This window comes from Antechinus flavipes, chromosome 1 (genome assembly GCF_016432865.1).
Source record: "Antechinus flavipes isolate AdamAnt ecotype Samford, QLD, Australia chromosome 1, AdamAnt_v2, whole genome shotgun sequence".
In the NCBI taxonomy this organism is placed as follows: domain Eukaryota; kingdom Metazoa; phylum Chordata; class Mammalia; order Dasyuromorphia; family Dasyuridae; genus Antechinus; species Antechinus flavipes.
Window position 1 is genome coordinate 359,970,282 of NC_067398.1, and position 16,816 is coordinate 359,987,097.

General features: G+C 37.9%; 1 protein-coding gene across 5 annotated transcripts in view; it reads left to right on the forward strand.

Annotated features, from left to right (window-relative positions):
- The window catches only part of DYM (dymeclin), a 590,636-nt gene extending 574,105 nt beyond the window's left edge, over positions 1-16,531 (forward strand). For all 5 annotated transcript variants that reach the window (XM_051969633.1, XM_051969632.1, XM_051969635.1 and 2 more), the window contains one exon: positions 13,849-16,531. In XM_051969633.1, the coding sequence (XP_051825593.1) occupies positions 13,849-13,998 (150 nt within the window). In that variant the 3' untranslated portion in view covers positions 13,999-16,531. The remainder of the gene's footprint in view (positions 1-13,848) is intronic.
- Positions 16,532-16,816: the final 285 nt, after the last annotated feature.

A 16,816-nucleotide genomic window follows, 5' to 3' on the forward strand; every position in this document is an offset into this window, starting at 1 on the left:
TTACATGGATATAATTAAAATTCTCATAATCCAAAAACTTTCCTATTCAACAATTAGTTTCAGCCTTTATGACCTCCTCCCTCTAGAAATCCAACATTCTCTATTGGTATTCTAGTAATCAGCTGAGGAACCCTAAGGCAGTATTTGACAGAACAAGTCTCTGGATAACCAAGAATTAGCTGTATCTAAATACCTACCTTGTCATCTTTCTGGCAATAGCTTGCAACTATGATTTTTCATTTAAGCAAGTGCCTACATACATGCCATAAGACTCCCCTTTTGCTAGTTACAGTAATTTATTTAGTCAATACTAACCAGTACCATTTGCCATTAGTTATATGGGTTGGCTAGCCACAGAGGATCACCCATCAACATGTCAATAAAAGGTCTTAATCTGGTCTTTAATTTTTTTAAATGTGCCACATACCTATTTGATTTTAAATTGCATTAAACTTTTTGGAGCTATGCCAGGTGCTTGCTAGAATTTCCAGTGCTATCTGTATAATCTTTAGGTGGAAGGAGGAAAAACTCCATTGAACTTTTATGGTAATAAACTTATTGCAGTTTAGCTCTCTGTCTGTTCATTGAACTTCCTGTGGGTTTTCATCTGATCACATGATTGACAGCACAGTCTTTAAAGCCTTTGGTCTGTCTCGTTATACCAAAGTCCCAACCACTAAATCAGACCTTTGCTTTGTCTATGAGACAGGAGTCAGGATGTCCCACTGTGGTAGGTTGATTCACTGAGGCTAATAAAATCTTCTGGCCTAAGCTTGAGATTCTAGCATTACCTCTGGCTCCAAAAATCAGAACAACAAAATTACTATAAAAATAGCTTTGGTTTGAGACCAGATACAGGAGATGGGTTATCTCTTCCCTTTGAGATGAGTGACAGAGCAAAGGCCCCCCACTGAAGAGAGACAGAGACTGGCTGGGGAGGCCTGGGGCAAACTTCCTCAACGTAGCAGGGAATAGACATGCTGGGTTTTCCCCATTAGTTACCGAAAAGATTCTTACTTTAGAACTTGTCAGCTCAAAACCCCCCAGTCCCACCCTCAAAACCAGACCTCCTGCCTTTCCATCTCCCCAAAACCCAGCATATAAAACCAGTAGTGAAGAGCTAAGAGGGTTAAATGATAAAGACTTCCCTGGACATATTTCATTATTCTTAACTGAGCTGAAGAACAGAATAAGGAAAGAATGACTTTTCTCACATGTTGATTTTATCAATGCGGTATAGTAGAAAGTGCTGGACTTGGAAGCAGAAGACTAGGCTGAAATCCTGGTTCTACTACTTAACTGTCATGCAGTTCCTACATCCTTCCTACATACAAGTAACTTTCCTGAACTTCTGTTTCTTCATCTCTAAAATGAGAGGAGGCGGAATATTGAATTAGATGATCCTATGAGCAGATAAAGGGATTTCATGAGAAACACCATGATAAGACATGTCTAAATGCTTTTGTCTTTTTCTTCCTAAACATTTCAGCTTCCTGGGACATATGAAAAGCTTTGAGATATTTTCCCAAATTCTTACTTAATCCTATAATTTTATGAAGGATGCTTTTATTTAGTATTTAAATGTCATCTCCCCAGCTCCTTTCAAGGCTCTGCACAAGTGTCACTTTCCAGAATTTGCTTTTTCTGATTCCCCTGAGTTGTTAGTGCTTTCACCATAGCCACACCAACACCCTGAAATTATTTTGTATTTATTGGTATATAGTTTACATTTACTTCTCTATGTATATATGGTATCCTCCAGAGGAATGCAAGGTCCCAAGAGGCAGAGTCTATTTCATTTTGTCTTTATATTCTCATCGCTGAGTACATATCAAACACTTAGTAAATGCTAATTGAATTGAATTAAATTGAACTAATTTTAAAGCTGCATTCTTAATCAGATTAGCTAAAGAATATTTTTTCAATTATGAATAATTTACATCTACTTTTAAAAAGCATATGGCAAACCTTTGAGAAATGCTTTATTGCAAGAAAGAAAAAATGGGCAAACTCATTCAAATTCTCTATCTCCTACTCTCCCTTACCCATATAAGAAGGTAATCAATATGATATTAGACATGTGAAGTAATGCAAAACATTTCTATATTAGCCACATTATGGGGCTTCAAAAGTTGGGTGATTAACCCCAGAAGGCATATTGGGGTCTTTTTTTTTCCTTTCTTTTTTTTTTGCGGGGAGGGGCCTGTTTCAGAATTTTCCTAATGGTTCTAAATACTTTTGAAAAGTGCCTGACAAAAAAATCCAGCAAAGAGCAGCTTTTCCTAACACATTAGGACTCTTCCAGGGGAGAGTAAAAATAGTTCAAGAGTGTAGCACTGTGACCTAAACAAAGCTTAGGGTACAAACTTTGAGTTGTTTTTCTGAAATAAGGATGAATTTGTAATACTCCAGTCATCAGTCAAGTCAGTTGTGATATATACTTGCAAGATATACTTAAAAGTAACAGAGAACAGTCCAAAACTAGTTAGTATATACAAAGATTTAAACTTGTGATTTTGGTTTGTTAGTTCTCTAAACAAATAAGTTAACAAGCTACAGACCATTTACACAAAAGCTATAGAATCATAGCATTTTGATCTAGAAGAGACCTTGAAGGCTACCTATCCCCATCCCCCTCATTTTATAGATGAGAAAGCTTTATCTTTTTTTTTTTCAAGTTTTGGAGGAAAAAATTCTTTGCTTTTAAAGAAGTTTGTGGCCTCATACAACAACTGTGTATCCATAGAACCATGTAATTGTAATAGCCATGTAATATATGCAATTTGCCCACTGGATCAAGATTGCCACCTTAAGATTGAACAAATGCAGTTATAAACAACAAATTAAAATATAAATTAAATAACAAATAAGTTAATAAATTAAACTGACACCAGAGTTGCAGAGGAGAGTAGGTGAAAGCTACTTAACTAGTGATATTTTTTAAAATGTTTTATTCATGTTTTTTCCTTTTTTTTTTTAACTTCAATGGCATATTCCAATGTTCACTTTCCTTACTCTTGTAATTAAAAAAAAAAAAAAAAAAGATAGCCAGGCAAAACAAATCATTCTATTAGCCATGTCTGAAAAAAGTTTATATTTCATTCCCTACTTATAGTCTGACATCTCCCTGCCAAGAAGATGCTGCCATATTTTTCTGTCCATCTTCTGAGTCAAAATTAATTACTGTATTGATCAAATTATGAAGTTTTTCTTTATTTCATCATTTAAATTTTTTCTGACTGCCTATTTCATTGTGCATCAGTTCCTATATATCTTCCCTTTTTCTTAATTCCTCATGTTCATATTTTCCTTGGGAATAACACTATTTCATCACATTCATATATCACAGTTTATTCAACCATTTTCTAACAGATGGCCATCCACTTTCTGTTCAGTTTTGGTTTTTATACCACAAAAAATGTTCTGCTGTTTCTGACTTGAATCCTTCATTTTGCAGATAAAGAGCCTGACATTGAGAAAGATCAAATTATTTACCCAGGAACTTAAAGAAAGCTATAGGGAATATTGACAGTAAATGGAAAACAGGCAAATTATATTGAAATCCTAAACAAACATATTATGTCTTTGGGGTTTTTTTTAAATAATACCATGTGGAGAGGATCATAAAAGATAAAATGAAAAAGTTTTGTTATATAAAATGTAAAAAAGCTTTGCATAAACAAAACTAATGCGGTTAAATTTAGAAAGGGTAACATATACCTGAGGAAAAAATCTTTGCAACAAGCTTCTCAAAAGTGTCATATTGAATGTGTATAAAAAAACTCATTAAAATATGTAAGAATGTTATGAATCATCAGTTTTCAAAGGAAGAAATCCAAGCAATTGACAATCCTGTGAGGAAAATGCCCCAATTCACTAATAATTAGAAAAATGCAAATTGAAGCAACTCAGATTGGTAAATATGGTACAAGAGGAAAATGACAGATATTTAAAAGGGCTTCAGAAAACAGGTACTTAATGCACCATTGGTGAGGCTGTCAATTGGTCAATTTCTGGAAAATAATGTGGAACTGTGCTCCCAAAGCTCTTATATTATATATATACTTTGATCCACTACTTAGCCTGGACCCCAGAGAGATCAAAGGAAGAGGGACAGGACCCAATTGTACAAAAATATGTGTAGCAGCTCTTTTTGAAGTGGTAAAGAACTGGAAAATGAGATATCCATCTCCTGGGAAATAATTAAATAAATTATGATATATGGATATAATAGAATATTGTTGCATCATAGAAATGACTAAACGGATAGTTTCAGTGAAAGCTATAAAGACCTCTATAAACTAATACAAATTAAAGCAAATAGAACCAGAAGAAAATTTATCCAGTGATAAGTTTATAAAGAAAACAACTTTGAAAGATTTTAGAATTCTGTTCAATACATGATACCCATGGTTCCATATTAATGTTATGTGCCATCAACCTGTCACAGAGGTGTTACTCAGTTTTCAGAATAAGATACATTCTTAGACATAACCAATGAAGAAATTTGTTTTAATTGATTATGCATATTCATTGTGGGTTTTTTTTCTTTTTCTATTTTGTTATTGTTATTGCTGCTCTTGTGATTCAGAGGGAGACAGGATAGAAGTGGTAAGGAGAAAAAATGAACATTATTGGGAGAGGGAAATTAAGAAATATCACAAAAATATATAAAATAATACTGTGAATATTTTTATAAGAATTCTGTCACACCACCTGATGGATGGTAAGCTTAGGCCCTGAGCTCCTGCTGTAGGTTTGCTTCAGTTGACAACAGGTGGAAGAATCATCATCTTTACTCCCAATTCACTATTTAGTTCCAAATGTGTATTGGTTTCTGGCTCCTTATCTTCAGTTATCTTCTTTTTCTGTATTTGTATCACATAATCTCTCCAAAAGGTAATTTACATGTAGTTCATACTCTATGGTCAGGCCAAGTGATTAATGAAGTAGAAAGGAGTGTGAGTTTAAATCTGAATTCTGGCATTTACTTATAATGTTACCACAGAAGTCACTGAAATTTTGTAAGCCTCAGTTTCCTTGTATATAAAATATTTATTTTACCTACTACAAAGCACTCTGTAAACTTTTAAGTGCAATAAAAAATGTGAGCTACTATTAATGAGTATTTTACTCAATTAATGTGCTATATAAATATAATTGATTGTTATTATTATGATATGTAGCCCTCTTTTACTCAGCAGCAAAACCAAAATTTTACTTATCTTTTACCCTTTAGGAAAATGTTACCAAATCTGAAAGTCTTATCCTTTCCTAAGGTATTTGTATAAATGACTCTGTTATTTTAAATTTCTTCAGTACAATTTGGAACTATGTCCAAGTCAGTCAAACTATGTGTACCCTTTGAGGAAACAATATTATTCCTTGGTCTGTGAATTCCAAAGAGCTCAAAGAAAAGGGAAAAGGACTTATGTGTACAAAAGTATTTATAGTAGCTCTTTTTGTAGTGTCTAAGAATTGGAACTGAGGGGATGCCTATTAATTGGAGAATGGCTGAATAAGTTGTGATATATGATTTTAATGGAATACTATTATGCTTTAAGAAATGACATGCAGACAAGATTATACAATGATTATTCCTGATGAACATGACTCTTTTCAAAAATGAAATGATTCTGACCAGTTTCAATGATCTTGGGATGAAGAGAGCCATCTCCATTCAGAGAGAGGACTGTGGGAACTGAGTGTGGATCACAACATAGCAATTTCACTCTTTTTGTTGTTGTTTACTTACATTTTGTTTTCTTTCTCATTTTTTCCCCTTTTTGATTTTTCTTGTGCAGCAAAATAATTGTATAAATGTGTATTCATATGTTGGATTTAACATTTTTTTTATCATGTTTAACATTTATTGGATTACTTGCTATCTGGGGGAGGGGGTGGGAAATTGGAACACAAGGCTTTACAAGGGTTAATACATATCTTTTGAAAATCAAAAGGCTTTAATAAAAAAAAAAGGAAAGAAATTACATTCAGGATGGTTTCAGAAAAACATGGAAAGACTTAATGAATTGATGCAAACTAAAGTGAGAACCAAAACATTGTACACAATAACAGCAATTTTGTAACAGTGATCAAATATGAAAGACTTAGCTACTCTGATCAATGTAACGATCCAAGACAATTCCAAAAGACCAGTGATCAAAAATATTCTCCACCTCAGGAGAGAGAACCAATAAACTCTGAGTGTAGATTGAAGCATTTTTTAAATTTTTCTTTAGATTCTTACCTTTTTTCCCCATAATGTGGCTAATATAGAAATGTTTTGCATTACTTCACATGTTTTCACAATATCATATTGATTACCTTCTTATATGGGTAAGGGAGAGTAGTAGATAGAGAATTTGAAATCAAAGATTTTTTAAATGAATGTTAAGAAGAAAGAAAACAAATGAACAAAACAAATAAACTTCTTCAGTTCTTTTATCTTAAGTTTTCAGCCAAGAAATTTCCAGATTCATGCCCATCATTTTTTCTTTATTCACATGGGTGTACAAATGAGGCTGCCAAATGGGAAAATGTACCTTTGAAAATATATAGGAAATTTGATACTTCATTTTTTAGACTATATTGGTACAGTTTTTAGCAGCCCAACAGAACCATTAAAATTTAATTACTTCAAGATCATAGCATCATAAAGTTAAACCTAAAGGGGACCTTGGAGATTAGGCATAATATAAGATTTCAAATTTAGAGATCATCTAGTCTAATTTTACAAATGATGAAACTGAGACTGAAAGATTTTGATTTACCAAAGATGATATTCAAACCTAGCTTTACTCACTTCATACTCAGCATTTTTTCCACCACACTAGCCCTTCATATGTGAATAATGCTTTATAATTTTCCAAGAAAGTTCACATATATGCTCTCTCACTTGATCCTCACAAAACTGTCAATTGGACAAAATTGATGTTATCTTCATTGTTACAAATTGGGAGAAGTATTATTCTTTCATGTTCAAAATGACTTCTCCCAAGTGACATAACTAAGTAAGAATTGGGACTTGATCCCATATTTCTTGATTCCCGCTTCACCCTTCTTTCCATGATCACTAAATTGATTATTAAATTACCACTGAAAAGCTGTCATAGATATCATCATTGATCAATGTGAAGACTTGATAGTAAAATCAGGATATGATGATTACTGGTAGATAAACTGAATGGAAACTAGAATATACTTTCTTTTTTTTTTTTTTTTAATTTTATTTTATTTAGTAATAACTTTGTATTGACAGAATCCATGCCAGGATAATTTTTACACGACATTATCCCTTGCAATCACTTATGTTTCATTTTTTCCCCTCCCTCCCTCCTCTCCCCCCCTCCAAGATGGCAAGCAGTCCTATATATGTTAAATATGTTGCAGTATATCCTAGATACAATACATATTTGCAGAACCGAACAGTTCTCCCGCTGCACAGGGAGAATTGGATTCAGAAGGTAAAAATAACTCGGGAAGAAAATCAAAAATGCAAATAGTTCACATCCATTTCCCAGTATTCCTTCTTTGGGTGTAGCTGTTTCTGTCCATCATTTCTCCAATGAAACTCAGTTAAGTCTCTTTGTCAGAGAAATCCACTTCCATCAGAATACATCCTCATACAATATCGTTGTCGAAGCGTATAATGATCTCCTGGTTCTGCTCATCTCACTTAGCATCAGTCCATGTAGGTCTCTCCAAGCCTCTCTGTATTCATCCTGCTGGTCATAGAATATACTTTCTAAAAAAAAAAATTAATGTGGAAATCAACTAATATGGAGAAAGGGCCCTTTCACTACTCCCTAACACAAAAGATTTTGGCTATTGAAAAAACCATAGCAGTTATTTACCCAGCCAATGTGAAATGTGTAATTTACTTTCAGATTAATGTAACAGTCATGAAGTCATTCTTGCTGCTGCTAAAAAGTATCCTTTCCTTTGTGGGCCGTCCATAGATGGTAAAATGAGTATTATTTCAGATATAAACACAAGCCAAAGTAAAGAATGAGGCAGTCTCACCTCCCTTTTCACCATAATATTAGAGGAATTTAATTGTTTGACAGGTGAAGTTATTTTCAGAATTGCTCCATGTTTAGTGATCCAGAAAGTGTTTCATTCAAACACCCTTTTATTTAGCATTTTTAATTAGCTAATCATCAGTGTTTCCCCGAGTGTCATAAAGAAACATGAACAGTTTTCCATGTCAGATCATTAAATATTTCCTGCTAACATAGCTTAATTGCAAATAATTTCTGTATAAGCAGTTTCAAATTGTTTGAGTTCCCCATTTTACAGCTCTTAGAGACTACACATGGCAGGCTTAGATGTATTTTCCCACATCCTTGAACAAAACCCTTCAGAGGAAACTCCCCCAAATATGTCACTGGATGGAAAAGATCTTTCATCTTCTTGAGTCATTTCATTTCAAAAAACATCTTTTGTAGTGTTCTTAGTGGTTTTCTGGAGGTCTTGGAAGCAGCCTTCTTTTCAGTTGAGTATTCACCATGAGAATAGCCAGGTGTTAAAGTCCAAATTCTTTATTGCCTCTTTGCCTGGGGTTGGGCAGCTTTCTGGAGAGCCTTTCAGACCAGTCTTGGTCTCAGTGAGGGAAGTGCAGGAGGCCAGGCCAGCCACCAGGAGCCTGACCGAGACTGGAATTGAATCTCTCTCTCTCCTTCCCTCCAAGAGCTTGAGCTCCCAACTTATATGCTCTACACTGAGTATAAACCAATCATTATATCACTAGGAAACCAATATTTGTTGTAAGATTAAATCAATCATACTGAATTTAGAGAACTATTAATCGAGTGCTAAACTAGATAACCATTGTCTCATCAATTCCACTGACTTAACACCTTGTAAGAAAGTGTGAAGTGGAGAAAAACTCTTGGACCTTTTATGTATGAATTTCTAGGATGCTGATATTCTAAGTGAAAAAGAAAAAGTATTGAAGTTTTTTCCCCTATACATATTGCCTGTCAAAACCACTTCCTGTTCCCAGGAAGAATTGAGGTATAGGGGGAAAGTAAAACACTAAATTATTAACCTTTCCATTTATAAGAGGAATATAACTTCCCCTCTTCAAATGTAGGATCCCTCAAGATTTCTTTATTATCTCATTATTATGGTTATATCTGCTATTATTTTATTCAGAATTTGGTATTAACTGGTGATAATTCAGAATTTGATAATAATTTTTGGCCCTAAAAAGTTATTCTCACTTGAAAAGTTGGGGAAAGGGAGAGAGAAAAATCTAGGGCACCAGGGGACATCTAAAAATTTCTTTTTCTTTAATTCTTTAATCCAGGGTGTGAAAGGGGTCTTCAAGGGAAGGGCTTTACTGATACCACAGTTGATGGGTATCTGTCAGTAAGCAAGCTAAAAACAATGAAGAATCCCTGAACAAATACAGTTAGAAGAACAATATTGAATGTGATTCTTTAAATTTCCCTAAAAATCTCCTGTGATCCTTAAAATTTGTCTTTCTTTTCATAATAAGAAGTAAGTTATAAGCTTGTTTGAGGTAAAGAAAGCCCGGGATTTTGCAAATATTGATGTGGAAAGGAAGAATGGAGGTAGGGGCAAAGAGAATGCTTGGGTGTGGGCCATCTTTAAAATCTTAACAGAATACTCTCCAAGCTCATACCTAGAGTCATCTGGGTTTGGTTTTAATTGTAGTTGTATAGGTAGGTGTTATTTGTGTTAAGCTGATGTGTTAAATTAACATGGATGAATACACAAGGAAGGTGTCTAAATACTTATTTCCATGTTTTTGTTGCTCCCTCCGGCACAATCAAGCACTAGGAGTCAATGTAAAAATACATCTTAATACCAGTTAGTCAAAGGAGGAGTGTGCTTTTGGCCTAGCAAAAAGCTATACAAACACTGAGCTAGCAGGAAGCCAGAAGGAATTTCATTGCCATTCTTAGTCAAAACCAGCCCCTGGCTCTTTTCTTCCTTATCTAACTCCAAATTATAAGTGGTAGTTTATTCCCAGTCTTTTTCTTTTTTTTTTTTTTTTTTTTTTTTTTTTTTTTGGGTGAGGCAATTGGGGTTGAGTGACTTGCCCAGGGTCACACAGCCAGGAAATGTTAAGTGTCTGAGATCAAATTTGAACTCAGATCCTCTTGACTTCAGGGCTGGTGCTGTATCCCTGTGCCATCTAGCTGCACCATTTATTTCTAGTTTTAATCATATCTTTATAACTAATGAAATGACTACAATTTTATCTTCTGTTGACCCTGTAGCTTTGAGTTGAGTTTCTGCCAAATAATTGGAACAGGTTGGAACTCTTCTCTGTCGAAGCAGGTATTATAAGGTAGAGGCAGTAGGCAGGATAGCAGAGAAGTCTGGCTGTTTTTTTCTCACCCAGGGCCCTAACCAATCCTGACTTTCCTAGAACAAGTGACCGCCCACTTGCCACTACATAGCTGATACCTACACTATAGGTACATCAAAACTGGCCTAGAGCAAAGTTTCTTAAACTGGGGATTGAGACCCCTTATGGGTCTCATAAGTGGGGTTTGTGAAATTATGATTTATTATCAGTAATTGTTTGGTTTGTATACCTATTTTATATATCCATATATCCTATATAAAGGGTCATATAAAAATTTTGGAGATGAAAAGGGGTTGTGAGTGGAAAATGTTTAAGAAGCCTTGGTCTAGAGCGCTTCCAAGCCTGTGAGCACAACCAGGAACTGGGACTGTAGTCTAAGCTATCCTGTGGCTGAGCAGAAGAGCCTGCTTCTATCTGTTACTCTTAACAGAGGATACTCCTAAAATATGGGACTTAGGGATCTGAAGAGTCCCATACTGTACATACATCTTGCTGCTTGGTAGGATCATGATTTTAAAGCTGGAGGGAACTTTAGAGGTCATCTCTACCCAGGTCTTTTTTCTCACTTGGAATGCCCCCTTCTCTGGCAACCTGTGGCCAGTTTCTTTAAGATCTGCCTCAAAACAACTTCCTTTGAAAACTTTTCCCCACTCTAAAGGGCAGCTACATGATGCAGCAGATAGACTTGTGGGCCAAGAATCAAGAAGAACCAAATTCAAACCTTGCCTTACCCATTTGCCTCAGTTTCTTCATCTATAAAATGGGGATAATAATGGTACCTACCTACTAGGATCATTGTGCAGAACAAATGAGATGATAATTGTAAAAGGGCAAAGCATAATGTCTAGCACCTAGTAAGCCACATATAAATGTTGTCTGTTGTTTTTCCTATTGTTATTATTCTTTATGGTATACTGTTGGTGCCCACTACATTTATCACTATTTGATGTAATATTAACATATATTAATTACCCTGAATGGTTCTGAATCGATTTTATATTCACCTATTTATCCTCACCCTGCAAGAATGTAAACACTTCAAAGGGAGAGACAATATTCCCATTTTTTGTATTGTCACTGACCCATCCAAAGTACTTACAGTCCAGGGGTCTCAAACTTCAACCTGCAGGCCAGATGCGGCAGCTGAGGACGCTTATCCCCCTCATCCAGGGCTATGAAGTTTCTTTATTTAAAGGCCCACAAAACAAAGCTTTTGTTTTTACTATAGTCTGGCCCTCCAACAGTCTGAGGGACAGTGAACTGGCCCCCTATTTTAAAAGTTTGAGGACCCCTGATAGTCATTAGTACTCTGGAGGACACAGTCATTTCTTGAATGAAGGCCTAAAAGTGCATAGGAGCACAAGGTGAGACAGGAAGGTTTCTGCATCTCATAGGTAGCTGGTGGATCAAATCCAACCCCAATAATTTGCTAGCTATGTGACCCTGAGCACATAACTCTTTGCTTCAGTTCCTCAACTGTAAAATGAAAATAATAGCAGCATCTATCTCCCAAGATTGTTGTGAGGATCAAATGAAATAAAATTTGCAAAAACATTTAGTGGCATAGTGCCTGGTACATAATAGGTACCATATACATTTTTATATTCTCTTTCCCCCTGCCTCCATTCTCTCTTTCTGTATCTAGGGCAATATTTTAAAATTACATATTCTCCACAAAGAGTTAACTGGAATAAGATCTGGCCCACACCTTGGACTAAGTTATCCAATAACTACCTACACAAACATCCACAATAGTCCAAGCTGCACCACCTTTCAGGCCCTGGAACAGGATTAAGTGATTTGGGCTACTCCTCACCTTACCTAGAACTCCTCCACAGCCCTACTCCCTCCTCCTGGTCCTCCAGATCCTTAGGCATACCTGGAGACATAGGTCAGCCTGCCTCTACATGAGACAACTGAGAAAAAAACCACCTTCTCCGGGCCTGGGAAGCCAGCTGCTCTAGTTTTTACTCAGTTAGCAGAAGTAGGTTAGCAGTAAAAATAGAAAATCAAAAGCCCCAAATCGTGATCAGGTGCTAAAACCCAAGTGCTACCTTGGGATTGCTATACCTCACACATTCTCACTTGTCAGACAATTGGAACTGAAAGATACAAATTTTTTCACGTGGAAATTGGTTGGCAGAAAAATGAGGACATCATTTATCTCTGAGCTCCTCTACCAACTCCAGCCCTTCCAGCCATCCAGCATGCAATGGGATTGTCTCCTCCCCAAATGAAAAGCAGAGGTCACTGCCTTTCGGTCCCACACAGTACCCAGAATCGTAGCAGCAAGGGTTCCTCTGACCTAGATGGGTGTCAGAGACCCTGTCAGTCTTACCAACTACTGCCACACTTACATTAACTTTATCTTGAGCTCAGACTTAAGAAAACCTTTCAACTCCTAGCCGGTTGTGCCCTGAATAACATGTCTCCCAGCTAAAGCAGATTTAAGTTGCAGAGTCCGTGATGTATACTGGAGCTTTCACCTGTTTCCCTTCTTGGCATTGTCCTGCCTCCTCCTGAGGCCCCCATCCTCGCAGGTATCCATTCCTAAACTCTTGCTCTCAGCTAGCTGTCAGCTAATTCCTTTTGTTGTTGTTGTTGTTCAGTCATTCGGTCATGTCTGACTCTCCATGGCCTCATTTGGAGTCTCCTTGGCAAAAACTGGAATGGTTTGCCATTTCCTTCTTCAGCTCATTTTCCAGATGAGGAAACTGAAACAAACAAGTTAAGTGTGAGTGTAAAGTCTGGGCTAGCTCCCTGGAGGCCTCGGGATCAGCCAGAGTCAGGATAAGCAAAAGTCCTTGGTCTTCAGGGGGAGAAGTGAAAGGGATGGACAAACTGCCACAAGCTCTCTACCGACCCCCCCACCTCCATCCCTCCTTCTCCTGGTCCTACTGCAAAGTGAAGTTCTCTCCCTCTCTCATTCCACTCCTTAATCCTTACCTACAGTTCTCTTAACCCCAAGCATTGAGCCAGCATCAACTGTGAGAAGAGCAATTCCAAACATGCTAATAGTCATTGTCAAATAGGTAATTAGGCTTAAGTGCTCGGTTGTCTGATTCAGGCACACCTTTTAAGAGTTTCAACCCTTTATGAAGGGCTGAAGTATATGAGTATATGAAGTCAGATTTGAACTCAGGTCTTCTTGACTCCAGGTATTTACATTTTCACCAGAAATGCTTGAAAACCGGAATGCTTCAAGGATCCTCAGGCATAACTTTCTAATGGAAGAGGAGGCCTGAGTCCTGCCCACAGATCACATCACACAGGCTACAGCCTATCTGCCTACACATGGTTACAACCTTGCACCTACAAAGGATTAATTCTATTCCTCATCACTGTTGTCCCTGTGCAGAGGGAGGGTTGGAGAGGGCACATTGACTGATAGTGAGAACAGTTTGGTATTGTCATTTTTCTTGTTGTTTTTGTTATGGGAGATGAGGGGTACAGAAAATATTCAAGTATAACAGGGAATTACATTTATATTGTTCTATTTTCAGAAATTTCCAGAGCTGAAGTTCAAGTATGTAGAAGAGGAACAGCCTGAGGAATTCTTCATCCCCTACGTCTGGTCTCTTGTGTACAACTCAGCTGTTGCCCTATACTGGAACCCCCAGGACATCCAGTTATTTACAATGGATTCAGGCTGAGGGCCTGGCCCTGGCCTTCTTCCCTCCCTACCCCATCCCACCCCATGCAAAGCGACTCTTCTAGTTACCTATTCCTGGAGGAGACAGGCCTGTGCATACTCTAGACCTGAGGCTTACAACCTTGTATAGTTTTTGACTTTGACATTTCACACCAGATAGTAGGAAAGCACCAAGTATAGAATGTGGCACAAAAAAAGAAAAGGACAAAAAACACAATAAGAATAAAAGTATGATATGTGACCTTTAATTTTATTTCTCAACAGAAAACTTAGAGCTTATCCAGAAAATTGATGCTTTAGGAACTCAGCATAATACTGCTTACAACTTGTTCAAGTGTTCAGAGAAACTTTGAGATGGGATGGGGAAAGAGGTCGTTTGGGGTATTTTGTTTGGTTTTTGTTTTTGGGGGGGGGGTTTTAATGCTAAGAATGGGTAAATGAGAAAAAGCCAAGTTAACAAACTGACTGGACAGGGATTCAAGGAAATGAAACTTAAAATCATATAAATCTGGTTACCTTTCAAGGAGGCCTTCTTTTATTTAACCAGCTTTGAGTATTTATTTTCCTTTGCTTCTATGCAAATCATCCTCTCAAAGAAAAAAAGGATTCCTTTCTCTAAAGCTGTCCTTGCTCTCTGAACTGGAAGTAAAATAGAGGCCAAGGGGAATGCCTGTGAATTGATCTACTGTGTATTGGGCATTGGGAGAGGTTAATTTTTAAAAGCAACTAATTCTGTTGCTTTCGGGGAGTCGGGAGGAAGGAGGTGAGTTCAATTCAATTCATTCAGTGAACATTGATTAAGCCCTAAGTTAGGTACTTTGCTGGGCTGGGGTTACAGAAATAAAAACTACCACAATCCCCTCCTCTCCCCACCGACCTCCTAGGGATCATGCCTGATGGGGGAAACAGCCATGTACACAAATAACTGAGTCAGGGTGGAATAAAGTCAAAGGAGAGTGCCAAAGGGCTCTAAGAAATTTAAGGGAGACTGTTGAAGCTAGGGTGGGATTAGAGAGGCCTTCATGATGGAGGTGGCTCTAACAGCCAAATCCTTTTGAAGACGAAAACCATGTGTTTCTCTTCTTCCCCCCCTCCCCTCCAATCGAACTGATTCAGCCAAAAAGGGAATGTTCAGGAAGGAGCTTCGCTGAAGGAGACAGAGGCGGGCCTCTTGGCCGCCGTCTAACTTCAGCCTCTACCATCTGCAGCTTGTTCATCTCAGAAGCTATAGACTTGGGAGAAAAGGGGGGAAATATCCAGACTGATATCTTTTTTTAAAAAATATTTAGACTTGCAGTGTTCTTTTCAGTGAAAAAAGCAAAATGTCAGGCAGTTAATGTTATACGGGAGTCTCCTTTTTCAAACCTGTTCTCATTTGGTGTCTTTCTGGGAACAACATCCTTCAGGATCAGAGATCCAGAATGACTTGGGGCTACTGGCTTTTTCAGATGACCTTCTAACCAGCTTTTTTCATTCAATCTCTCCCCACTTAAAAAAATAAGAAGATCAGCTACATTGTGATAGTTAGCATCCACGTAGAGTTATCTGCTGTCCAAACTCCTTTTCTCTCTTCCCCAACGTGAGCTTCCCAACAGCCACAGGAGTTAAGAGCAGGTCGGCCATCGTGTTTGAGCATGACCATCCAGAGGCAGCGGCACTCACCTCACTGACCTAGTTAGGGGCAGCCTAGTCAGCCAGCATTCCTCCCCGCAAGGGCCGAGGCTCCTTCCCTGCTCCTGTGTTAGGTAAGCACCAATAGTATTGGTGCCCTTAGCTACTTTTCTCTTCCATCTCTAGCTTTGGGAAAGAGGCCTCTCCCTGTAGAAAGAGGAAATCTTCCGATTATCGGCTTAAGTAAAAGTTACATTTAGGGTGGGCTTAGAAAATGGTTCACAGCTTTGAAAACGATGAGCAGAATGGCTGATGTGGTGGTTTGAGCTTTGGCCTTTCCCCATCGGAAGCACTAAGAAGTTTGACAAGGCCGACCTCTCCCCCACCCCACCTGAATGGGACTGTTGGGCCTTCACTCAAGTATAAGAGAAGAGTTACTTAAAGGCTTCAGCAGGAATAAAATCGTGAGTGGAGCTCAATGGCCTTACTGGTCATTAAAGCTAAGGAGCTAAGGGAGGCAGGACACAGCCGGACTGACCAAGCTTCCCCTCCCCCTGCCATCTGGCTTCTCCCAGCTGATGTTCTCCTGAGCTTAAGAGGAGCAAGTCGGCGCCCCAGCAAATCATTTTCTTTCTGTTTCTCTTTTTTAATTAACCACACAGTAGAGGGATTCAGCCGACCAGCCACACAGCTGGGACCAAAGCCTCCAACTGAAGCAGGAGAGAGGGACAATTACCAGAGCTACGTTGCCAGCCTAAGAGTGGTGGAGGCTGGGAGCCAAGGTGCATGAGTCTGCCCAGCTTCTCACTCACACTCGCCCTCGCTCTGCTCTGAAAAAACTGGCCATCTAGAACACCCTTCCTTCCATACTCTGTGTGAGAGACTTATTGTCTCAAAATAAAAAAAGGGGGACAAACAACTCAGATTACTCTACTGTATTCATTTTGTATGCCAATTTGCTTGCGATGCATGATGGGGAGGGAGGACAGGGTGGAAACAGATGAAATTTTTCTACTTATTTATTTTACACACAGTAGGAGATAATAAAATTATATTGCTTTCATTGGGCAGGGCTCTTGTGCTCAGGTGGGAATTATTTACCTCTTATTTGGCCAAGAAAATGAAGTGATGGTGGATTATAGTTCCACGCAGCACTCTGTCACAGTATTTGTTTTTATGCCTTTTCTTCCCCTTTCAGCAGCTCAGTC